The 25,867-nt window shown below is 43.1% G+C and overlaps 1 protein-coding gene across 1 annotated transcript in view; it reads right to left on the bottom strand.

Annotated features, from left to right (window-relative positions):
* The window catches only part of SKOR2 (SKI family transcriptional corepressor 2), a 38,967-nt gene extending 15,276 nt beyond the window's left edge, over positions 1-23,691 (bottom strand). The window contains exons 1-5 of the mRNA XM_044774683.2: positions 21,066-23,691; positions 19,989-20,052; positions 19,550-19,624; positions 8,211-8,276; positions 7,733-7,831 (exon numbers count right to left, since the gene is read on the bottom strand). Of these exons, the coding sequence (XP_044630618.2) occupies positions 7,733-7,831; positions 8,211-8,276; positions 19,550-19,624; positions 19,989-20,052; positions 21,066-23,663 (2,902 nt within the window). The 5' untranslated portion in view covers positions 23,664-23,691. The remainder of the gene's footprint in view (positions 1-7,732; positions 7,832-8,210; positions 8,277-19,549; positions 19,625-19,988; positions 20,053-21,065) is intronic.
* Positions 23,692-25,867: the final 2,176 nt, after the last annotated feature.

The following is a 25,867-nucleotide window of genomic DNA, read 5'->3' as shown; positions in this document are numbered from 1 at the left end:
AGTAAAGATGTGGAGAACAGCATTCTACACAAAGACATGGAAGGAGAGGGCATAGCAAGTGGCTCAGCTGGCTCCAGCAGAGGGTGTGGAGGAAAACCCATCACCCATCAAACCCACTCTCCAGTCTTCACACACACATTGTACTTCCAGCCTCTGCGTATTTGCCACTGCTGTGTTTACCCCTGCTGTGGTCTTGCCCTTACAGCAAACATCTCCCTTTCTTAAAATCCAGCTCAAGTGTTATCTCTTCCAGAAAATTCTCTCTGATTTTCCTGCTCCCTCCTGCCAGAATTAATCATCCTTTTCTTGTACGCCTCCAGCATTCTATACATGCCTCTAGGAATGCATCTACAATACGTACTATGATTAGTTGTCCTGTATCCATCTCCCAGCTACATAGTGATATTTCAGAGAACAGGAAAAATTTTAGACGGTTTTTAAATTTTAGACATTTTTTAAATTTCGAAAGCCCACTACAGTGCTTGGCACACAGCAGGGGCTAGTTAATGAATGAGGAGTGAAAAGAGCACTGAAAAACCCACCAGAAGGTCTAGATTCTACATGGACAGTAATTACCCAACTCTGGGGGCTCAGACCTTTATCTGAACTAACAAGGGTATGGAGAACGATGTGCTCTGTAAGGTCCTTTCTCACTCTCGTGCTTTAAGATTTGATAACAAGGTAAACTGGTTTGGTTGGGCTCCAGCACCCAGTTCTGTCTTTCCTGTGCTGGGGAAGGGGTGGTGGGTGATTTTGATTCTCACTGATAACAACTAGGGGTGAGGTGCTATATGAGGGCTTGGCACCAAACCCGCCACCTCAGGATGCTCTGGAGGTGGGTCAAAGTCCACAGCCTGGGCTCAGGGCAACAGGCGACCCAGCCATCCATGAATTGCCCCCGTTCCAATGCTGTTGGCCCCATACCTGGGCCTGAATACCTGCAGGAAGATTGATGTGTTTTCCAGACATCAGAGCACATCCCAAGCAGGTCTCCCTCTGGGAAGGAGAGACTGTCCCCTGAGCCTCGGCAGCTTCCTCTGTCCCTCTAGGGTCTGAGGAGCCTCTGACCAGGGTGGTAAATTGAGATGGATTAGGAATGAGGGGCTGCCTGAAGCTGACCTTGCTGGTGCACCTCCCTGGGATCCCAGAAGATTCTGATTTTGGAGGAGGAAATAGCTAAGGGCAATTCAGAGTGGAACAATCATATCTACTCCTTACTTAATTCATGCTCATCGCTCTACGATGATGCACTCAACACAATTATTCAAGTTAAAACGAAAAAAAAAATATGAAGCCATGGAAGTGATAGAAAAACTGGTGAAGATTTTTATAAGATTGAGATGGGGAAGGGCATCAAGGACAAAAACCAAAAAGGAAAGGATTGATAGATTTGATTAGACAAAAATGTAAAACTTTGGTATGACAATAAACTACAAACAAATTAAGCTCCCCAAACACAAAACACCATAGTCAACATTTAAAAGTATTGATACAAATGAAAGAATATTAGTGACATGACACAGAATTAATACTTTAGTGTATAAAGCATTCATATAAATCAATAAGAAAATGAACACATCAAAAGAAATATGGGGAGAGAATATAAGGAGCAGTCACAAAACACACAGAAGGACCATAGACATGTGAAAAGTGTTCAACATCCCTAGCAATGAAAGAAAAGGAAATAAGATGAGGTACCATTTTTTTCCATTTAAATTAGCAAAGATTAAAAGAAAAGATGATATGTAGTGTTCCAGGGATGGGAGTATAAATGAGTACAACCTTTCTGGAAAGCAACTTGAAATTACGTATCAAGAGCTTTAAAAAATTCATACTCTTTCACAAAGCAATTCTTTCAAGAGTTTATCCTAAGGAAATAGTCACGGATATGTGCAAAGATTTAGTTCCAATGATGTCCATTATCTAAAACTTGGATAAACTTTAATGTCCATCTTAAAAGTACATTTATGGACTGCTGTGTAGTAATGGAAAGAGGCTCGTGTTAAGCGAAAAGAAGGAAGGTAAAAAATTGTGTGTTTAATATTTCATTCTGTTAAAAAAAAGGATTTAATATGCATTAAAAAGGCTGAAACCCCAAAACGTTAACATTGGTTATCTCCACGTGACAAGATAACGGGTGACTTTTGTTTTCTTCCCTTCATGTTTCTGTATATTTTAGATTTTCTGTAACTAGCAAGTATATAACTTTTGAGATATAAAGATTGTTAACTGGCAAAAGAAAAAAACCCTAAAATTTTTGCTATGCTCTAAAGGTTGATGAAGGTACAATTTAACTGGAGATGAAAAAATCATTAAGCTGATTTCTCTAATGAGAATCACTTAAAACCTAACTATTTTTGGAAACGATAGCATGAAAGGAGGTAGCAGAGAAACGCAATGGAGCGCAGTCTGCCAGCCAACACAGTGGCGCGGGCCGGGCTCTGCCAAAGCAGACAGTTTGAAAAGCCAAAGGGGTTTCACACAGCAATAAAAAGTAGCCAGCCTATATTCCTGGGACCAGAAATAAGAAAAGAACCCGTATGGTAGATCCTACTCATCAAGCGACAGGCTTTGGGACTCATTCCGTTTACACAGTCTTCATTTTGTTATCACTGCTTTTAAACAAGTACTGAGACTTTTGATCTATATGTGTTTTAAAATTCCTCCATCTCTGGGGCGGGCCCCGTGGCTGAGTGGTTAAGTTCATGCGCTCCACTTCCGCAGCCCAGGGTTTTTCCGGTTCAGATCCTGGGCGTGGACATGGCCCTGCTCATCAAGCCATGCTGAGGCAGCATCCCACAAAGCAGAGCCAGAAGGACCTACAGCTAGAATATACAACTATGTACCGGGGGGCTTTGGGGAGAAGAAGAAGGAAAAAAAAGATTGGCAACAGATGTTAGCTCAGGTGCCAATCTTTAAGGAAAAAAAAAAATCCCCCATCTCTCCTTCTCCAGAGGATGCTACACAAAGAGAGAGGAAGGAAAGACAGAAACTACTGAACAGAGAATGAATCCAGTAACCACCACAGGTGAAAGCTGGGGCGACCATATTCGGGTAGATGAAATGTAGTTGGTTTTTAATAGAAGTAACTTGAACAGTAACTTGGGAGAGTAATTTTTGATAAAAATCTAAAATGACGACATGGTTAAAATCTGCTACTTAAGTTTTTCATAGAGCTCCAGTCATTAGGCCTTCTGTGTCATGCACAACTGACCTTTCCACCCAGCTCTCTCAAGTGCCACAAATTTGTCATCATCTCTGCACATCCAAGGACGCGACTCATGAGCCCTCACTAATCTCCTTTGTACAACAGTTCTCAGTGATACGATCTCATCCTTCATTGTCAGTTTTAATCCCTTTGAATACGACATCAAAATTTATATCAACTATTTACTGAGAGGATGTCATGTGCCCACTGTATGCCAGGTGCTGTGTGGGCAGCAAGAGAAGAACACCTGTTCCTGAACGTACTTACAACGCTATAGGAGAGAGGAGGGTAGCGCGGGTGAAGCAATCAGAAAGGAGTCGCAAAAATACCTGTGGAACTAGAAATAAACAAGCAGGACTTCAGCAAAGTGTGCCGTCTCCAAAAGTGGGAAGGCTTCGTGGACGTGGCGGAACTTGAGCTGTGTCCCAAATGATGAGAAGCACCTAGATGAGGGGAGGCATTCCGGACTAGAGACAGCCGGTATGCAGAGGTGGAAAGCTAGAGGAGAGAGCGTTCTGTAGGGTACCTGGAGCTGAGCAGAGGGAGAAGCAGAAATAAGGTGGAGGAGGCAGGGTGGGCCAATTATGGAAGGTTTTGAGAGTCGGTCAGGAGTTAAATTAGATACAATATGCTCAGGAGTAGGGAATCACAATAGCTTCTTGAGTGGAAGACTTGGAGCCAAAGGTAGAGTTTTAGGAAGACTGGGCTAAGGGCAGTGGGCAGCAAGGGCTGGAGTGGGGAAGGGAGGTGAGGACCCAGGACATCCCACTGCAGTGACATAGGAGGCGGGAGGTGAGGGTCTTCTCCATTCGTGGCCTCATCCAGCCAGCCTTTAGGAGGTCAGGGCTGGGCTCTGAGGTTATACTGATGGCTGGTGGCAAGTGAGGAAAAAGAATGAAAAACTACAGCAAATGAATGATATAAGAAAGGAAGGTATAGGATGTTAGAGGAGAAGGGAGGAAGAAGAGACAGATTCACTAGGGGACGTGGACACAGAGTGACGGCAAAAATGACTTCCGGATCTACAGCTGCAAAAATGACCAGACCAGTCATTAGTGGGGGAGTTTGGAAGGGTGGCATGTTAGGGGCAGAGTCTCTAACCATTTACTCCTGTCCAATTAAACATGCCTGCCATTGCAGGATGCTTGACCAGCTGTCCTACTGTCACCTCAAAGTGACCTCGATAAGGGTGAAGCTCCTGCTATCGAACGCCTATTTCCACTCAATTCTAGATAACCTTTCTCCCTCCTTTCCTTACGATGCCCTCCGTACCTCTCTTCTCATGTTCTACCCAGTTTGTCAAGTAAACGTATTGTCAAGTATCAAACCAAGTTTCACTACCTGTTCCACCCTCTGTAACTACAGCCCAATAAACCTCCAGAAGCCCTGGTTTGCTGTAAAGCCCCTGCAGGAATGGAAGCATCAGGTAATACTATTACCCCATGGTAATAGTAGCAACAACTCACATGACTCTGGGTCAGTTACTATGAGAAACACTTCATACATTTCACTCATTTAAACCTCTCAGCAGCCCCATGAGGTAGGTAGTAGTACTGTTTTACAGTTGAAAAAGAGTTTAGGTAACTTGCCTGAGGTTACTCAGTGGGGGAGTTGGTGTCCAATCCAGGAGCCCTCCTACTAACCGCCACGCCATGCTTCTCTGCCTCCGCCCTAATGGTGAATGCGTGCCTTGCCCTGCTGTTTTAGCTCCTTTCCTCCTCCCTGTGTTCCCCCCATCAGGGGCATGCAGAAGTATTGATGCAGAGGAGCTCTGGAAGCCTCTGTCCCAGCAAGTGGAGAGACTTGCTTGTTCTTCCTCTCCTCCCAACCTCTGCTCCCCAAGTATGGAGTCTTGCTTTGTCCTCTTTCCTCCTCTTCTTTTTCCTTCTCCTCTTCCTTCCTCCTTCTCCTCATCCTTCCTCTAATCTTTATCTTTACCCTCTCCATGCCCAGGATTCATTCCTGTGGTCCTCAGCAACCCTCAGAACCACAAGAAGAAGCCCAAGAGAAAGTCAGAAATTGGGACTCAATTTTTAGAAATGAGCTCCATGCTAATAATTTCCTCTTCCTCCTCCTGCGACACTATCACCATCATCATGGCAGCTGACATTACTGAGCACTTCTCCTGTGCTAGGGATGTGGGCAGCACTCCACATGGATCCTCTCATTTAGTCATCTCATCCTCCTGCCCGATGGGAATTATCTGGCCCATTTTACAATTTCCAAGGCCATCCAACTAGGAAGCGGGAGATCCCAAAAGGGAACTCAGCTCTGGTCAGTGTTGAGCCTGGATTCCTAATTGTCACACACTGCTGTGTAGCCTCGGTGCTCTGTGTTCTAAGTGAACTGGATTTTAGTTGTTGTGACTGTGTCTGTCCACCTCCCAGTAAAAAACTCTGCCAAACTGGCCGGGATTCCTCTCTGATTCCTTCTGATGTGGCTTCATGAAGTTCCATTCGCCCCTTTGCATCTGAGTGAATCTAAATCTGTCCGCCAGCCTCACGGCCTCTCACATGTAGTTAACAAGCACATAATGTGCATTTGCTATTTTCATAGGTGTGAAATTAACTGCCACTTTGTGGTGTGTCTAAACCACGCATTATTCAAACTTGGGCACACACACACCACTTCCTTGGTCAGTGGAGTACACAGCAGATAAAAAAGAGAAAAAACTTTCATTGTTGCTTAATTGCAGTGTTTCATACATCCGGCAATCACAGAGGATTCATTTTAATTCACATCAAAAGGACGAATAATAGGTTTCAATCGAAACTGGTCAGTTGTACCATAACATTCTTTTTTTTTTTTTTAACAGAAACATATACATGTTGTATGGTAGAGCAGGTAATAAGGAAAATGTATAAATTATTATAAATTACTTAATTCCTTAAAATGATTAATTCGCTTTCATTAATGGGATAAATCACGGCTACACCAGCTTCATGGGGAGTCAGGTGGGCACTGTAAGGATTTGATGGGACTTCCACCCACTCTGCTGGATCGAAAAGCAGGGATCTGCAAACTCAACAATCAGGTAAACATCAACTTACAGGGGAAACCGATCATTCAATGTCTACTTATTGCTGCAAAGAACCCCGCAGTCTTTCTTACGATACAGTTTTGGAAATTAGAGAGCCCTGGATCCTTCGGAAGTGCCTGGTTTTTAAGGTTTCAAAGATATTTTTAATATGTTTCTCTTTTTCTTGAAGCTACAAATGTCATGTGATCCTAATACACTATCAAAAGCTATCGGCCATTCTCCCCTCCATCTTATTCTGCACCTCAGCAGGCATTCCCCAAACTCAAAATCCTGAAGCATGGTGAGCTCCAAACCTCCCTGGCCAAGACTCTATTGCTCCTTGCTGTCAGCGCTCTCTTCCGTCTCGCATCTCCTTCATGTTTACCTCGCTAAGCGTTCTGCTGCAACTCAGTTTGACACATTACCAGGAACCCAATACTATTCAAAAACGCCATCCGAGGGGGCACGTCTTTCAATCGTGCTGACGATTACACTGGAGAAGCCCTGGGGAATGCAGACCCTCCCGCTCATATTATCAAAATTGTCACAATTCCTGAAAACTCTTTTTGCAGATGCTGGTCTATGCTCTAGCACAGGAATTGCCAACACGAGTTTTGTGACGCCCAGATTAATAAACAAGGGGCATGCTGACATCCTAAAAAAGTGTGCCCCTAAAATTATTATGAAATTTAGATAATTCAAAATACAAGTTTACATACTATTTTCTTTCCCACTTTCCTTTCTCTGGAGAGAGGAATATGATTAAATGAAACTCCAAAAAGTTTCAAAAAAACACTACTGTGATGGATTTGTCCAAATGTGACCCAGAGCAGGGCTGGGGAAGCATGGACACCTGTCACGATGTCTTTCTGAGATTCCGGGACTCAGGGAGCAGAACCACTAGTTTTTACACTACAATGTCTCCTGCCACCACATTTGGAATGGAATTTTAACATTAAATATGGATGGAAAATCCAAAACTACCAAAATTATGTTAATTTCAATTAATAAAATACATGGGAACATTGAATTGTTGGATTTTAAATCTTCAGATTTATACATATCTCAAGCACTAGGCAGCTCTCCAGCCAGCATGATCTGAGAATAAAAATTAATCGCTCTTTTGTTTTTCCTGCCTTAGAAAACAAAAATGCCTGAGTAATTTCTTTGTTTAAAAACACATAATCTAAATATGTCTGAATATTTAAATATATCGACATATTGTTGGTATATTTCTGTACATATTTTAAATATACACGGTACCTACACACAGATACACATACACCAATACAATAAATAGCAAAAGGTTTTTGTAAGAAATTTTATCTGTGAGCTGATTCAAAGCATAAACAACAGACTAAAATTTCTGAATATTTAGACGGAGGCCACGGGAACACCGTGTGATGCTTTACACCATCACTTAACACTTAGAAGCATATTTTTAAGCCTAATAATAGAAATGTCGTCAAATATCATAATGCAATGAAATAAAAGTGATTGCTTACTGAATACTGGGAAAGATGTATTTCCTTTCAACACTTGGAATTCTTGTTCTAGTCGTCTCCGTAAATCTATTTGTTCAAATAAAACTTTCTGAAGTTCTTCTAATAAAGAAAAAAAGAAGAATCATTTTACTAATCTTTACAAATAACTCTCCAGAGAACTGTTATATATGCCAATTTATTATTATAAGATAAAATATTTTACCAGTTTAAAAAGTGTTGCATAGACATAGGATAGATTTTGTGCAGAAATCCATGAATATAAATCAATGTAATATATTATTTTAAAGTATTATATTACAGTGTCATGTATTGATTGATATGTATGCATTAATCTCAATTATATCCACCCAATGGTCCATATATTATTCATATGTTGCTTGTCAACTTAAAATATGGTGTAGAACAAAAATCTCCTCCTATTATCTCTATACTCTTTTAAAGCTAAGAGAACTTCTACAGAATTAAAACTTTTCTTTACCTTTTCCCATATTTTCTACATCCTTTTTGAGTGAATGAGGTGAATTCATTTCTTGTGTGTGTTCACCTTAAAAAAAAAAAAAGGAGAAAAAAATATTAGTTTTGGGCAGGCTATTTCCTTAAAGTCTTTCTTTTCATTTTCGTTTAATATCTACAAAAGAACTTATTTAATATAGCTTGAAAGTGGATGTCCTCAGATCCAAATGTTGCCCTCATGTACGATTTCCCTGAAACATGGCAGGGAGCTAAAGAAAATGGGAGCCCAGTTTACCCAGCCTGTGACGGCAGCTCCCTGGAAGCAGATTCCTGAAGTCAGCCCCCTTCCAGCCCCCACCACTACTCATCCTTTACAATGAAGGTAATTGCTAGAATGGGCAAAAGAGAAGGTTGAACAGTCAACATTTCTGGAAGAAATCCAATCAGAGTCTCTCTCCTTCCAGAAGTGAAGAAGCCTGGTATCAACTGGAAGGCCCTCAAGACCATGGAAGCGGAAGCCTCTTGTCTTCTTCAGCTGCCAAAATTTGGGGCAGTGAAAAAGAAGTGGGAGGAAGCTTTAGCTGTCCTTGGGAGAGAATTTATAAGCCTGGAGCGATTTTTTAATAATTGATCTTTTTTTAAAAAAATCAACCTAAAACAGAGATGTGAAATAAGTTGTCTTATGTTACCTTGTAATATTCACATGCTTGCTGATAGTTTCTTAACTACCTGTCTTCAGCCAGTAAAAACTATATTGTGGATAAAGGTTAGATTGTTGTCCTTACCTATTTTGCTTATGTGATAACTAGAACAATGGTAAGTTAAGAAAATGTATTTATCTACAGTCATAAATCGAGTCTACATAATCCAGAAAACATAAATAAACCAATGAAATCCAATCATTCAGCTAACTAGAAATTTTTTTGTTTCCAAATTTCAACCTGCTATCTGCAACTATCTACATGATGTAATTGGATTTCCATTTTTACCTAAAGAGGTGTAGCAGGACCGACAAAGCTGCTCTAAGGCGTCATGGATTTCCCTTTCCCTTCTCACCTCCCCAATTCCCCCACCTCCCATCCCTCTGAGCTCCCTCCTTCTGTGTCAGTGGTGCTTTTTTCTTACTGGCCTTATGCACCCACTAGGCGGTGTGCTACTTGAGGTAGGGGTTCTATCTTTCCTGCATGGCCAGTGCCTAGCCCAGAGCTGGACACGTAATAGGTATTCAATAAAGTGTTTTCAGTTGTCACTGAAAGGAACCCCAAGAGGTCATAAATTCTAAATTATAGCATGGACAGAATGCATCATTTCAGTTCTCTCCTCTATATTTGTTCATTTCCCTTCCTCAGCAAGAAATGGAATGTAATGGCCCCAGGCACTTGCAGGAATACTGAGAGATTTCACTGTCAAGGCGAAAATTCCTGCAAAAAAGGAAACAGAATTTCTCCCCAGAGTAGCGGCCTGCAGCATCAAGGACAGACAGGAAAATCCTTAACATATTATCAATGGCGATTCTGCATTCCACCTGATGTCTGCTGGGAGCATGCGTGTGCATGTATGAGTAATTGCACAGTGTGTAAATACACATATATGCAAATATTCCTGCACATGTGCAGAGTTATGGGAAGGTGCTTCCCCTGGCTTCCCATCATTAGGACAATACTATCTTTGGCATCCCTGAGTTCCTTAATGGCAGGCATCTTCTCTACTATCCAGATCACAACCTCATTCCTTCTCTCATCTTGGACATGACCTCTCTCTGTAGGCTTCTGAACATTAATACCTTGACTTTCTTCTCCATATAATAAAATAATGAGGTAAGATCTGTGACGCATTTCACATATAGACCTCAATATAATTCCCACAAAACATTACTATCTAAAAGAAGAGTACCATGAAGGTTGATAACAAATCATCAATATGTATACCAAGAATAATGATATTTTAAAATGAAGATAAATGCACATTATATGCAGTTTGCCCAACTGACTCTAATTTCAGTTAACCAGTTGAATGGGTAGACGTTTCATAGTTACACACAATATTGAGTTTGAACAAGAGAAGAAACAAGTGGGCATGTATCTCTCCATCTATCTACAGGGCATAATGAGACTTTATCATTCTATAACTTTCTCAATCACTCAAAACATGATTCAGAGGAGACAGTCTGTTTCTGAATAGGCAACTGTAGGAGCCATGTCCTCATCACAGTATAGACCAGATTCTTTCTGATTCATTAGCGTATTCTGTGGGCTGTTTATCTTATATTACATTTCAATTAGATAATTAAATTTTAAAAATGAAAATGTGATACGTAAAAAGGCATTTCTTTTCCACTTCACAACTAGGAGGTTTACATAGGTAAGAAACCATTAAACAAATGGCTAGTAAATGGAAACTATATTAACCACAGACAAATCTACTGATGACATTAATAATAAGCTTTTCTTTTCATCAGCTTTGTGGAGGTTTTATTAATATTTTACATCAGTGTCTCTTTCAAACAGATATTCTGCTGCAACTTCTCAGTAAAATCTGCCAATTTTCAGAAGATTCAAATGTCTTACCGACAAAGCGTTTTAAAAAAATAGTTAAATATTAGGTAAATAAGGGAGCACAGAAGCTTCAGCTGCCTTTTGTGTATCTTTTACTGGCCCGCTGCCTTTTGTATATTACTAATTTGTGAAAACCAGATTGTTAATGGTGGTTAAAAATGACCTCTGGGAGCCTGGAAATGTTTGTTCACTATTACTGGTAATGTTTTCCATCTGTGGTTAAAAAAAAAAAAAGGCAGTCTAATACTAGATTAAATAAATGAGATTTAGTTGACAATGAGCTTCCAATTTTTATAAATATTCCATCAGGTTAAATGCATTTTACTTTTCCAAAGTTAATGAATGGATTTGGACACATCCAAAAATTTAAGTGCTTACTTTCCTTCCCTATATTCCCCCTTTTAAAAAAAGTTACCAAAAGGCAGGAGCGGAGGCATAGAGATCTTAAGTGTGTAGTTATAGGAAAGAAAACTATAACTTGGAAGGAATAGCTTTCTTGGAGGGCTGGCCTAAAACATTATCACGAGTCAGACTGTAAAAGAAAATAGTTGGGTGGCTTCAAGTTGTAGAGTAATGCATAATTAGGGCATAAAATACATCCCGTGGGCTGACATGACCGGAAGCTGCTGCTCAGGGTTGCGTCTGCACCAGTGCTCCATGACTGCAGGTTCATGGGGCCAGGTCACTGTGACCTGTATTGTCACCCGTGAATCCTGCTTGCCCCGGGAAGGTACAGGCAGCATCACGCTACATCAGAGAAACTACACCTCTGCCAAGTGTGGCAGAGGCCAGAGAGCTGGGGGTCAGGTGGTCCCTGCTTCCCTGGGCTCTCCAGGGTCCTCCAGCACCAGGTGGTCCCATATTCCAGGTGAATGTTCCACCTCACCCAAGTTCTGCCCTCACATAGTCATCAGAAACTGGAAGTACAAGAGGGATGGATGTAAGAATAATGTATGCCGAAGGAGAGATGCGCAGTAAATAGCAAGTGAAGAGGAGACTGGACTATCCAAAGGAAAAAAACCCCCAAACATCCAATAGAGTCATTAGCACTTTAAAGGCACGAGAGTAACTACTTCCTCTTAAATATCATGGCACACCTCTGCTCAAGGACCTGCAAGCTTCCCATGGTCTACACTGCAGAATCCACTCTAAATTCCTACCCTGGAGCCTCCATGTGCTCCCATAACCTTGTTCCATCCGGCTGAGACAAGCTGTCTTTCTCTGTCACCGAACACAAACCTCTTCCTCTAGCTGGGCGTTTATTTCTCACATCTGCTGGCTCTGCTTCGTGTTGTTTACCTTGCCTAAGTGCCCTCCACCCCACCCCACGCCATCCATCCAAAATCAGAATACCATCCAAGTCCCGGCTCTTCCGAAAGCCTTTCCCCACTTCTGCAAATGCCGCTGATCCATTCCTTCCTGGGCTGAATTTCCACGTGCTTGTCATCTTTACTCTGCCACTTTGTACCCGACATTCTGGCATCTCACCTATGCCAGTCTGGTCTCCCCCTGCTAGAAAAATCTGCTTTCTGAGGGCATGGAGATCCTGCCCTACAGGTAACACCATCACCTCTCCCCTAGAGAGGGGTACAAACACGTTCCACGAATACTTGCTGTATTTCATTTAACTCAATCCAGTTTGTGACAGAAATACCAACTAATGTTACTGTAACTCCTCTGTTGCCATAAGGGGTTTTTAAGCACTAACTCATTCCTATGAATGAAAAAGCACATTCTGATCTATTTGTATATTCTAAGACTCACTCTCTATTTTCAGTTTATGGGGGAAGTTTGTGATGGTCCCATTTTTGTTTCTATCTGACATTTTGAAAATTTCTTTTAGAGACAAACAAAACTGTAGCACTGAATTTTAACAGAGCCATGAAAATGTGAATGTATATGTCCGCTGTGGCCTCCAACAGCAAAAATACCTTGCATTTTTAGAGCTCATTTAATTTGAAGAGCCAAATGAGTGGGTCAGAGGACCTGTCCTGTTGGTAGTCATGGGACAGGAGAAGCTCTAAATAGATATTATTTTTCTCAAGCTAAACTCGAATTCAGTCAATAAGATCATTTAAACATTCTACCCGGTGCGTATATACAGTATACTAAGTACGCAGAGTACAATATGAAATGCCTGACATTTGGATGATGATTAAAAATTTAGCATTCATCCATCCTTTCTGTGGAAATACATTCTCTCTCCTTCCCTCTCCTTTCATCCCCACTCAGCTTCTCATTCCTCGTCTTGGCTGTCTCCCTTTTAAATTCTCCCTGGAGCCAGCAACCAGCACTCAGAGGTGCTGCGCCAGCCTGCAGCCCCAGGGGGAGCAAGTTGCTTATCACTGAAAGGGCCTCCATGTTCCAGGACTATTGTTGACAACACTCGATGAAAAATATTTGGAGAAAATGTTCCCTTTTATAGAAAGTAAGCGTGTTATTGTGTTGCACACTCAAGGGTAAATTTAGTCAATGAAACTATTTGGGTTTGGGGCCATGTCTATAAACGAGATACACATGCACTTGAACATTTGGATGAAGAATAAAAAATTTCAGTGAAATATCCAGATGTTTCCATAGTTTGTGTGGACTCACGTGCTCCCACATGTGTCCTGGTGCAGGGGAGCAGACCCTGGAAGGGAGGACATGATCTGCATGTGAAGCTGCAGTCTCTGTATGCAGTTCCCAATGCACTGTCATGCCCCCAGGGCCGGCCTGAGGTTCCGCCCTCTCACCTCCAGCAGCCTCAGCACAGGGCCTGGCCTCTGTTGAACACACTCCATTTATACATATTTAACTCCTAAATCAATCAACTCTGAACTTTAATAGCTAATCTTAGTCTTATAATCTGGCTTTAATTTAGATTTTCTGGAATTTTTAGTTTCTCTTTCCCTAACAATCCATCTTAGAGGTACAATTCGGATGGGGTCAAACTTAATCTGCCATTAGTATAACTAGTACATTTAACAATAACCAAAATTTAGTACGATAAATGGTTTAGAGGGGTTTTTAAGAATACTTTGCTTTAAGGCTTTAAAAAATCAATTCCTGTACAACAGAAAGCAAGGTTAAATAATTTTCTTCTCCATCAGTGGGACATAGACTTCTGCTATTTCTTGGTGTTAAATTCTACATTAAACTCTTCCCTTGTGACATTTGGCACTTTAGTGAGGTCACAGAACAGAAGCGAAAAGAAAATCAATACCACTGGGGAGGTGATGGTACAGAATGAACTAACTAAATATTAACTCCATTAGCAAAGAAAAGGAGAAAGAGCAAGATTAATACCAGTGGGATTATAATAACTAAGAGTTACAGCAAACTTCACAATTTATGACCAAAATTTATTGCGAGTTGCATGCAGATTGCTTCTTGATTCAGTATATCAAACCTTTTCGATTAGCGAACCTTGAGTTCATTTTGAATTCACTCGAGTTTTGGAACTTCTGTTGTCAATTAATGCTACTTAATTTTTTTCTGTAGAGTTTTTGATTGTCCTTCTCTATCTCCTTGAGTTTCATATAAATGTTTAAAAATTATAAGTAGTAAGGGAAATTATTCCTAAGTAAAAAGAAACTGATATCTGAAATATGGGCATTACTTAATTTTGAATACATATATTGAAAAACCTCAAAATTCATTGTTCATAAAAATGTCAGTAGTAATGTAAAAGTGGGAGGCTTTATTAAATTTTACAGGCGGATAAACTGAGGCACAAAGTAGTCAAAGGTCTTACCCAAAGGCATCTAGAGAGAGAATGAAAACTCAGATCTACTAGTCTGTGCTTTTTAGAATTTTTCTTCTTCTTTTCCTTTTTTTTTAAATCATAAGCATGTTCTAAAATAGAATGGAATAATAAATCAGAGTGCTTCATTCGCTATATATTCATGAGAAGTGTAACTGCTTCTTACTATTCTCAGAAATCCGTCCATAGCATATTAAGTACACTAGAGAATTATACCAGTGAAAATCAAATTGATTTTAAAACTTCCATACATATAACAAGATGCAGCCGCGCTCAGAGTCCGATGGTGCTGGCGTTTCTACAATGAAAGGGATTGAAATCTGGGATGACTCCACTTTACGGGATTTCCTTGACCTGCAATAGCTTTGAGCTGTCTCACCAGCTGACCCCACTGCATTCAATTTCAAATCACTTAACTTCACTAAAGTTATTCAAAATGGATATGCAAAACCTTACTCTGGGACTGCAAGCAAATTTATATTTTTGAGCAGGCAATATATTGACCAAACTGCCATCCCCCTAATCTATATTATTTGATTTTAAGTCATGGGTCTAATTTTAAAGAAACCTATAGATAAAAGTTCTATTGGCTTCTGGGGAATCTTGGCTTCTTAAAAATTTCATGTTTAGTCCTTCTGATTATACAGAAATACAATATCCGCGGTGTGTAAGGTTAATGACCATGAACAGGAAAGTTTAAAAAAAATTATTTAAAAATGTAATCTTTGAAATTGCTGAAAAGGAACAGTTACCAATAAGGCTGAAAGGTTGAAGGAAGACTAAACTTAACTAAAATGATAAACTAAAAAATCAACTGGAACTAAGTATTGTTGCTAAACTGAATTTGTGTTAGGGATCAACGAAAGTAAGTGCCTATCATTTAAAGATATGTCTATATCCTTATTTATTTAGAGAAAAGTCATAGAAATTTCTTGATAAAGTACATTTATAATTGCCACGGGAGTGAAAAATTCATATAAAAATAAAAAATTGCATACTGACTTACTGAGTAGTTTGACAAGATGTTTCATTCTTCTATGTTATACTGCATATGTGCTGAAACAAAATATTGATATTTCCCAATAGTAATTATTAAATTAAACACTGGCTAATGGGACACATGATTATATAAACCTTACTGGATGGTATGATGTGTGGAACACCATTACAGTATTCACACTGCCTTACCGCTTATCTGTCCCCTCCTTTTGACTGGAAGCAATTTGAGAGCAGGGACTGCTGTTGATTCTCTCTCTGAGTCCCCAGAGCCTAGCAAATGCCTAGCACACAGTAGGCATTCTGAAATACTTGGGGAATCATTGAGTAAATAAACAAATGAACGCTGTTACGACTACGTGGAAGTTAACAGTTGTTACATGGGGAGAAATAACTGTATTAACAAGCAGAGTTCTCTGGATAAAGCATTCTACTGGAACCAACCCAAGGCAGCTAATCACCAGTCTTCATAGTCTTTTTGGCTCATCTAGATTTTCGACACTTTGTTAAACAAATGGATTCTTGGATTCTGACCACAAGTAAATACATTAATACCAAAACACAGGCCTCATTCCCACTCTGGGATTTTCTCAAATGTGCATTCTAACATGAAGACAATGAGCTAATATTTCTTACAAGCAAGGACAGCTGAAGGTAGGTCATCTCCCACAAACTCCTTACCCCAAACTCCTTAACACTTTTTGGTGTTTAAAACATCATCTCCACATGCTCAGCAAAGGAACCAGGAGGATGAAGTTCTCGTGACCCAAGATTCCGAGATAAATTTCACAAAATATACTCGTCACCTGAACATTTGTTCATTTCAATAATATGTTTCGCTCCTTTCCACATCCTACCTGTCTCCCATTCAATACAGGATAATAATATGATATAGCCTACTACCTACATACTTTCCTGACTAATGTGAGAATGAAATTGTAATATGGAAAATCAATGCAGAGCAAGTTTCTCTGGGAATCTGTATCAAATTAATTATTGTGAGAAAGGGACTAGTAATATATCAATAGCATGACTAGGTGTTATTACCAACATAACTATTGACTGTACTGCCCTGAGCTCCAGGGCTGTGGAATTTTTATATGAACACTGATCGTGGCTACATGTTTACTTACTTCCTTTTGGCATTTGAATTTCCGTCTGAATATCAAACCACAGTGGATTCTGTGGTTTCCATCCACTCTGGTTATCATCCTTAGTGCTCTGATGGCATTTCAGGGTTTAGTGAACGCACTAAGTGTGTGGAAACCAAACCCCTTACAAGGCCAGGAGGAACTGGTTTCCACATTGAACCAGACCAGCCATCCAAATCAGAGGAAGATGAAGAAGAGAAATTTATGTTTTAACAGACCTACAGAGAGTATCAATATACAGGGAATGAAGGGAATATAACTCTGTGAAGGAATCAGTATGTTCTAAAACATTTAGATTTCTAATGGGTATGCACATTTGTTGAAATGTTAACTTCAAATTTTTATAAAAATTATGAATACTAGTTGTTAAGCACAACATAGGAAAGTAAAGTTCCTAAAAAGAAAAGATTTCAGATTGTGGAATTTGGATTTTCTCATTAAATCTACAGAAACTCTTTTAATTTAACAATTTAAACATCAAATTATCCCATAGTTTTGTACAAGTCATTACTACCCCTTAAAAAGCTATGCACATTTTAGATCTTTTATAGAATATTTATAAAATTTTATTTTTATTTCCTTCAAAATTTGCACCTGAATAGAGTAGAGTTTGGCACAAGCAGACTTATGATGATTTATGGTTTACCTAAATGAAGTGTAAGGTCTGGTGTGAATTATTCTCCAAATATGTTACTTTATAGTAAATACATATTCTATAATTTGAACTTCAGTATCACCAATAGCCAACTCCAAAATAAAACTCTCCAAATTTAGGCAGTCAAAAACAACTTTAAAATTAAGGCGTATAAATTACAAAGTACTAATTTTACAAGCAACCCTAAATTAAAATCTGTCTTAAGATTAGTAAGTGACAAGTGGGATCCGTGTCCTGCCTCTATTGGTTACATTACTCTGCCTCTGAATGGGTTACATTACTAAAAGAATCCACAGTCACTGATACATGTAAGTTTTCTTATTTTATTGGACTTTGGGCTTCATGGGGCCTGCTCGCAAAATGGGGTCATACATAAAATAAAACAAAAACAAAAATTTCCCCCAAATTAGCTTATGGACAGTGCCACTAGGCTGTGACACTACTTTTAAACTCTCTTTCCAAGCTTTGTCTATTTTGGTAGAGAGCAATAGGAATCCTCTAAGTGCTCTTGGGCTGTACAACACAGACCTAGCAAAGGGCTCCATCCACTTCAGCTGTTGAAACAGCCCGAGTTAATCTGCATTCACTAGAGTACACAGAGACTTCCATCTGTGGTTTCCAGGCATGGGAGAAATTGGGCTACTTTTAAATCTATTTTTAGCTATACGGAGCTGCTAAATATCCTTTGATCTGGGGCTGAGGAATGTTTCTAAAATTGTTTTTTCATAGTCATGAATGTATTGTTTCCAGTGGCTATTAATTTCTACACATATCCAACAAACGAAAGCACTTGACTACCTAGAAATATCTGGGAAATGGCTAGATATTACAGAATCAATCGAACAGAATTGTAAACCTTTTTTTTGTGTATGTGTGCAAGCCCATTAGAAATTCCTTGGTCGCAATCCTTTCCATTTCAGGCCTCAATTTTGTGAAATATCACACTAGGGAGGAGCAGTTCCTGAGCAAAAATCATTGCCTTTGTGACTTTATATTGTACTTTTGGATTGTAACAGAAAATCCACCTTTAGCAATTTTATCATATTAGACACTTAGGGCAAATTTGTGAAAGGTGATTTTCTGAATTTTCAAAGGGCATAAAGCTTTAATGTATGGAAGTGATAATAATAAAAACATTTAAAACATGCTGACAAGCAGGTAAAGCTACAAAAAGCCAGCATTGTATATTTCATGTAGACTTGATGTGGCCACTCACCAATGATGTACCACAAAATTATTCTTAGTAACTCCTTAGCATTGTCAACCAAAACTGGGTGTTGATCACTATTTATAGAATATACTCATGAGATAATTTGGAAATATCTCCCGATATACAAAGCCTTCTTCCTATGATATATAAAGCCATTCTTTTTCCATTAAAATAGGTATTTGCATTTTGCCATTTAAAATATTGAGACGTTTCCTTTATGAAAAATTAAAAACAAAGGTTTGGAGACCTTTTTCATTGTACTTTGCTGTTATATAAGATTCCTTTAAGATCCTATTTTCTTTATTTCTGCTCCCCACACCACTCTTTCTCCCTCTCCCTTACTTCCTAGCTTGCTCTCTCTGTCTCATTTGACAGGCAAATTTGCAGACATTGCCGCAGGATAACAACCTCGTTTGACAGTCAATTAACCGTGAATAGTCAAAGCCAAGGCAGTTTGCATTACATAAATGGAAAATTAGATTCCTTTTTCCCAAGAAACAAAACCCTCTCCTTAAGACACTGCAATAGACAACTTAGTATCAAAACTTCTAATCACGTCTTTCCCAAACCCCTTGGAGACATTTAGCAATCAGTAAAAGGTGGTTTCATTTAATTTGTATAATGTAATTTTTGTAAATGTATTATACATTTTGTGTAGAGATCATTATCATGGAGATAATATAAATGTTGGCATAGATGTCATAAAACACCTTTAATGTCTTTCTGACAGATATTAAAAGCAATAAGCTGTGATCCTTTTTAATGGAAGGTTTCTAAGAGAACATTTCAATTATTGTCATTTTATGCTTTTCCAGCCTGTTTCATTGTGTAACCTGATATATTTCTGAATTTTCTTCTGAAATATGCCCAGCGATTAATAATCTTATTGCTATTAATGTCACTGCTTTCCCATTTGTGTTTTTCTTAGTTATATCTACTAGGAATTGTTTTTTATCTTTACCCTTGTACTAAATATTCAGTCTTTTGATTATGAATTTCAGGTCCTCTCTCTGTCGTCTGCCTCTTCCTTCCTCCCATCTGTGCCAGCCTACCTGATCTTTCTCTCCAAAAATCTCCTCCGGAAGCGTCGGGATCTGTGATGAAAAAGCTATGTTCCTTGTTCTTATCTAGAATCAAACAAAACAAAATCTACAAGTGATCATACTGACAAGCGGAAAACAAAGACATCCAAGAGTTTTAACACATATTTCTGTATTTGTGTGTGTTTAGAGTGCTGACATCACTTAAATGCAAAGAGGAATGTTGAAATTGGGGGCTATTTGGAAAATTACCATTGCTTGGAAATTACAGAAATGCTGCCCTTTAAAATATATGCTGTAATATCCAAAAAAAAAAAAAAAAAAGCAAAAAAAGCATAAAATTCAACAGATGAAAACCCACAGAATGGTAGTGGGGCCAGGAGGTGCTGGGTGTGTCTCATAGAAATGGTTAAAGGTAGGAGAGAAAACTGGTGGTTAATTTTTCTTTTACCTGAAAAGTCGTTGTTGTCCTTTGTAGATAAAATAACTTGGTTATTTTCCTTAGTTTTCTGATTCTGCGTGGGGAAGAATTAGACACACAAATCAATGCCTGGATCAAACCATATGTTAATGTCAACAGTCAGCAGGAAGAAGCATCAATAAAAGTGACTCCATGGGGCCTCAGGAGACATCATTTTTTGATGATTATCTTCTTTGAATAGTTGTTGCACTTCAATACATGTGTACGACTACACGTACCTGAGCTACTTTTTAAGTAATATGTTAATTAAATACACACCTATTATATGCTCTGTAAATAAACACGCCACGCTATTTGTCAAATCTACACTGCATTAGGACAGTCACCTCACTCTGAAGTCCTTGAGAGTGTCTTCTAGGCACACTCGAGTGAACCCTGAATGCTGAGCCATTTAAATGTAACTCTGTCTTTAGGGCTCACAGGTAGCACTGTCACGTGGATGGACATTGGTTTGGGAGACCAGGTCTTGCTGGAGAATCTTTTGTTTTACTGGACACAATATCTTACAGATGTGTCCATTACGGCAAGAGGGCTCTGGCCTTCAAACCTTGATTAAATCAAAGCAGTTCAAACAAAACTGAATTTAACTTTTGAAGTTAATGTATTTTCAACCCTTTTTGGGTCATGGTGGAGGGAGGTGCTGAATTATAGAGAAAAAAGGGGACAGGATTATTCAGACTGCTCCAGTTTTGTGGTCCCACTGCTTTCTGGGGAACAATTGTGCTTAACTGGCAGGAAGCAAAGGCTGGAGTAGAGAAAGGACTAGGTCAACTATGGGGTCTTTCCCAACTTCTACAAGCAGCAACTTAAATATAGGAGGGAATAGAGACCCCAAAGCCTCTCAAAGGCTTTGTAAGAGAGAGACCAGAAACCACATTTTTATGGAGGACCGCTGGCAGGAAAGAAGCCCTCCTAAACACACTGAATATTTCATTTCTGTGGGGAAATCTGGTGATTCATCTTTCCTGCGCATATGTAACCGATTCAGCCTAAAGGTGCATTTAAATAATAATAATTAGCTTGAAGGAGCCTAAAGGGGATATTTACATCTTTGTAGGAGGGCTGCTCCTCCAGTGATGGATGGTGGACCGGGCTGCCCGGGCTGCTGCTACTGCCGCCGCTCGCTTTCTGGGAGGCCAGGGGCGGAGGCGGGGGCGGGGGCAGGTCCGAGCCGCCGGGGTCACCCAGTTTCCCGTCCTCCTGCAGCAGCCTGGAGGAGTTCAGGGCGAGTGGGAAAGCGCCCGAGGCGGCCGGCGCGCGGTCCCGGCTGCTCCCCTTCTCCGACAGCCCTCGGTTCTGGAGGAACCGGCCGCCCCCGACTAAGGGGTCCCCTAGTAGGACCCTCGTCTCCTCGTCTTCCTCCTCGTCGTCGTCGGGATCTCGACCTTCCTCCTCTTCTTCCTCGCCCTCTGGGGGCTTGTGGCCCTCCACGTCCACCTCCTGCTCTTCTTCTTCATCCTCCTCGTCCTCGGAGCTGTCCTCGCTGGGGTAGCTGCAGCTGGTGCCTCCGGGGGACAGAAGGCCTCGGTGGTGCGGCTGCGGGGCCAGTGGGGGCGGCGGAGGAGGGGGTGGCGGCGGGGCGGGGTGGTGGCGCTCAGAACCCGGCTCGTCGGGCTGCGGGGGCAACAGCAGTAGCGGTGACGGCGGCTGCGGGGGATGATGGTGGTGGTGGTGGTGCGGGTGGTGATGGTGATGGTGGTGATGCGCTGGGGTCGAGTGCGGCGCGCCCGCTGACGCCCCGTGCAGCTTGGCTAGGCTCTCTGCGTCGTCCTTGCCTCCCACCGGCCGGAAGGCGCTCGAATGATGGTAGCTGCCTCCGCCCGCCTTGCGCCCCTCCAGGAGGTGCGAATGGTGGGGCCCCGGCACTCGGGAGCCCGCCGGGCCCGCTCCGGCGACTGCGGCCCCTGCTCCCGGCACAGCGCCGGGGTCGGCTGGCGGCGTGGAGCCTGCGCTGCAGTCCCCGCCGCTGCCGCCCGGGGGCGACTCGAAGAGCGCGTCGCGAGCGCCCGCGCCCCCCGCAGGAGGCTGTGGGCCGGAGCCCGGGCCGTTGGCCACGACCGGAGGGGGCTGACCCGGTGGGGGCGCAGCATCTGCGCTCCCACCCGCGCCCCCGGGCTCGGCCAGGTCCAGGAAGGCCTGGCGCAGCAGGGTAGGGCTTTCTCCAAGTGCGCAGCCGAGCGCCGAGGGCGGCTGCGGTGGAGGCTGAAGGTAGGTGGGCACGGGAAGGCCTCCTGGGGTCCGCGGAGGCCAGAACATGCAGAAGGGCGGGTAGAAGGCGTCCTTACGGCCCGCGGGCCAGAAGAGGCCCGACAAGCCGGCTTTGGGCGCTGCGCCCGCGCCGCCCGCAGCTCCCAGGGCCTCGGCCGCCGCGCCTGCGTCCTCCTTCTTGTGGCACAAGCCGAAAGCAGCAGCTGCGGCCGGGAAGGTATAGGGATGCGGGAAGAGCCCCCCGCAGCCCGGGAACTTCTGCAGCATGCCCCCGAACGAGCCCTTGCTGGGCACCGGGATGACCGGGTAGCTGCGTGGGCCTTTGGCGCCAGCTGCTGAGCCAGCGCCCGCGCCGGCGCCAACGCCGGTCACGCAGCCGCCCCCGGCGCCACCCCCGCCCACCCCGGCGCCGCCCGAGGCTGCGGCCACCGAGAGGCTGGCGGCGGCGGCCGAAAGACTGGCGGCGGCCACGACGGCTGCCTCTTGTAGCGAGTCGTCGTCGTCGTCGAAACGCGGCCGCTTGTGATGGGCGTGCGGCGCGCCCGCCAGCTCGGTCAGGGGTGGCGGCGGCGGCGGCGGCGGGGGTGCCCCCAGCAGGTGCGGGCCCAGCAGTCCCCCACCTCCAGCCACGGCAGCTGCCGCTGCCACAGCGGCCGCCTTGACCGAGCTGAGCGGGTGGCAGGCAGGGTGCGCGCCTGGCTGGGGCAGCGCGCGCTTGCGGCTACCGCCGTTGAACATGGCCTTGACATCCTCCCAGGCGAAGACTAGCTCGTCCTGGGGGCTCTTGTCAGTGAGCTTGAGATGACGGCGCCACGAGTTGAAGTTGGCTGCGTCCGGCTGCGTGTACTTGGCGTCGGGCGTGCGGTGGGAGTGGAAGATGAACTTGTTGGGCGAGAAGTACATGTTGCAGTAGCTGCATTTGATGCACTTGGCGCGGGAGCTGTTGTAGCGCGCCGGGATGAAGCTGCCGCGGCAGCCCCAGGCGCACTCGTGGGACACGTCGAAGGCGAAATTGTCTGGCAGCTTGGGCGGCCTGTTTTCGCCTAGGAAAGACTTGCACAAGCGCTCGGCTTCACGCTTAGTGATCATGCCGCAGCGGCGCGATGAGATGGGCATAGCCCCGGCGCGGCGCAGGATCTCCAGCTGCACCGGCGTGCACTGTACGCACGTGATGCCCAGCGCCACGCGGCGGTTGTGGATCTCGTTGTAGCTGAAGTTCTTGAGGAGAGTGTTGGAGATCTGCGCCAGGCACAGGCGCTCCTGCCCGTCGATCACCAACGACACGATGGGAATGCCGTAGAGGATCACCTGGCCCACCTGGTTGGGTTTCAGGTTGGCGTGGCCTGGCCGCGGCTGGCTCAGCGCATCGGGCTGGAAGGCGCTCGACGGCGATGCCAGCAGGATGTCGTTGGGCCCCGGCAACGGGCTGGAAGCCATTTCCTCCGCCGCGGAAGCCCGGGCCGAGCCCTCCGGGTCTGCCTTGGAGACTGGAAGGGAAAGGAGAAAGCGTTGACTAGAGCCTTTTCAGTCTAAAACGGAGGGATGGGTTGAGTTGCAAACGAAAGAATTGTAATAACTTCCTTGCTCTTGCTTTGGTTAAGACATCATTATCACCCGGCAAAGGGACCAAGTTTCAGACACAAGGAAGTCATCTCTCAATATTCTTCAAGGTCACCCTTTGGAAATGCAGGGATTTGGAAGTACTTTTTTTCTGTTCTAAACATCCAAAGTAAATCAATTATATGTTTTAAAAAAAAGCAATCATTTCCTAAGAAATTCAAGACCTTATTCCCGATTTATAGCTCTTAGAATAATATGGCATGCCCGCTAGAAATTAGGAAGTAATAATGATAGTCGTAACTAGTACAGATGATAAAAGTTATGGAAAACTGAGGTTTGGCCATTGAAACCCAAATTTAAAAAGAGAGAGCATTGGCATTTGCTTGAAAATAGATTGATTTTGGTTAAAAAAAATAAACCCAAAGCTTTTAAAAAGTGATTTTTGTGGTATCTGTGGTTTCCTTGGGGGAAATTCGCGACTGGTTGAGACACAGCTCATTAAAGCGAAACGAAATCCCTTCTCCCTCATCTTTGCCATTAGATAGTTTGATACTATAATTAGAATTTTTTTTGAAAGATGGAAAAATGCACAAGGCCATATGCATGATTGCACCAAAATAGGGCGTTTCACTTTCAATTTTTCAAAAAGCCACTTGTCGAACTGAGCGGTTCTGGTTCCAGACAGGTAGATTAAAAGGTGAAGTTGTACACTTGTAGACATTCAAGAGCTGTTTTCCTGTCATTTCCATGGCAATGAGCAACTAAGTACAGACAAGTGTGTTAAGCTTTGAAACAGGGCAAAGAAACGAACAATTCTTGGGGATCATTCTTGGCGGGCTTTGAAAGGCAAATTTAGTTGTAAGGTGAACCACTTTTTGTGACATTTCTCTTTCTGATCTATGTAGATATCTCTATATGGGGGAAAAGATACTCCACGGTAGAGATAATCCACTGACTAAGAAATCTGTGGAAGCGTTAAAATCGGAAGCCCGGAGTTAGGCCTGTGGTAACATTGCTATCATCTCCAGTCAACGGGATACCTTAATGGGGGAAAATATCCAGTAAATTGAAAATACAGAAAAAGCAAGTGAAAGAAACCTTTGAGACAAACGCTGCTAAGTCGAAACAAGTAAAGTGGCTCATTCCCAAGGAAAACAGACAGTGACCTTTCCACAGCTACATGTCATGTGAGGTGCAGCGGCTAAGACTATCCTTTGCCCTGGAAAATCACCGGTGGCCAGTAGCATCGCCACTCTTGGCCCAGCACAGTGGAATTGGTTATTAGAGCGATTTCAGAGGATACACAATCCTACCCAAATTGTCACATCCTTGCCCTCTCTGAGCCCCTGCGGCGTCTATCCCCTACACCTTTGCCCTGCTGCCCCCTGGATCCTCAGCTCTCCTTACGCTCAGCGGCCTCCAGGAAGATGGAACAAATCTCCACGCGATCAAACGAGAGGAGAGTCTGGCGTGTCACTTCGGATGGATCAGAGACAATATTTCCAGGGGAGAGGGCGTTAAATGGCAGTTCAATGCACGACCAGCCCTAGCTTCGCCAAATAGTCCTTCAGTGCTCATTGCCCTCCCAAACAAGATTCTTATTATCTTAATAAGACCCTGGGATAACGGGAACTCTCGCTCTGGAGCAGCGCGCTCAGCGGGCCTGGCCCTGGCGGGGAGCTGGCTTTACGTTAGAGACCGGCAGCCTTAGCAGTTGTAGCCCGGGCAGAAATGCCTCCTCCTGGGTGTCCTCCACTTGCACCCAAGCCATCCCAGAAACTCCTGTCAGAGCAGAGTCACAAATAAGGTTTAGGTTGGGGTTTTTTTAAGCGAGTGAGGGGAGGAGAGAATTAAAAGTTAGTTGAACTGAGAAATGAAGCTGGGGAACTTGCTTATCCGACTCCCGAGCCAACGGACCCCTAATTTAACTCTCCTGGCTCCCCAACCAATCGCCACCGAAGCCCGCCGCTGCCCTTCAATTTCTAACACGGAAAATCCCACGACCAGAGACCTCAGATAGTGAAGCGCGAGCTGTGTGCCGAGTCAGGGCCGGCCGGTCCTGGCAGTACCTGGTAACCCCT

This window comes from Equus asinus, chromosome 7 (genome assembly GCF_041296235.1).
Source record: "Equus asinus isolate D_3611 breed Donkey chromosome 7, EquAss-T2T_v2, whole genome shotgun sequence".
Classification (NCBI taxonomy): domain Eukaryota; kingdom Metazoa; phylum Chordata; class Mammalia; order Perissodactyla; family Equidae; genus Equus; species Equus asinus.
This window is presented reverse-complemented; position numbering and strand designations above follow the sequence as displayed.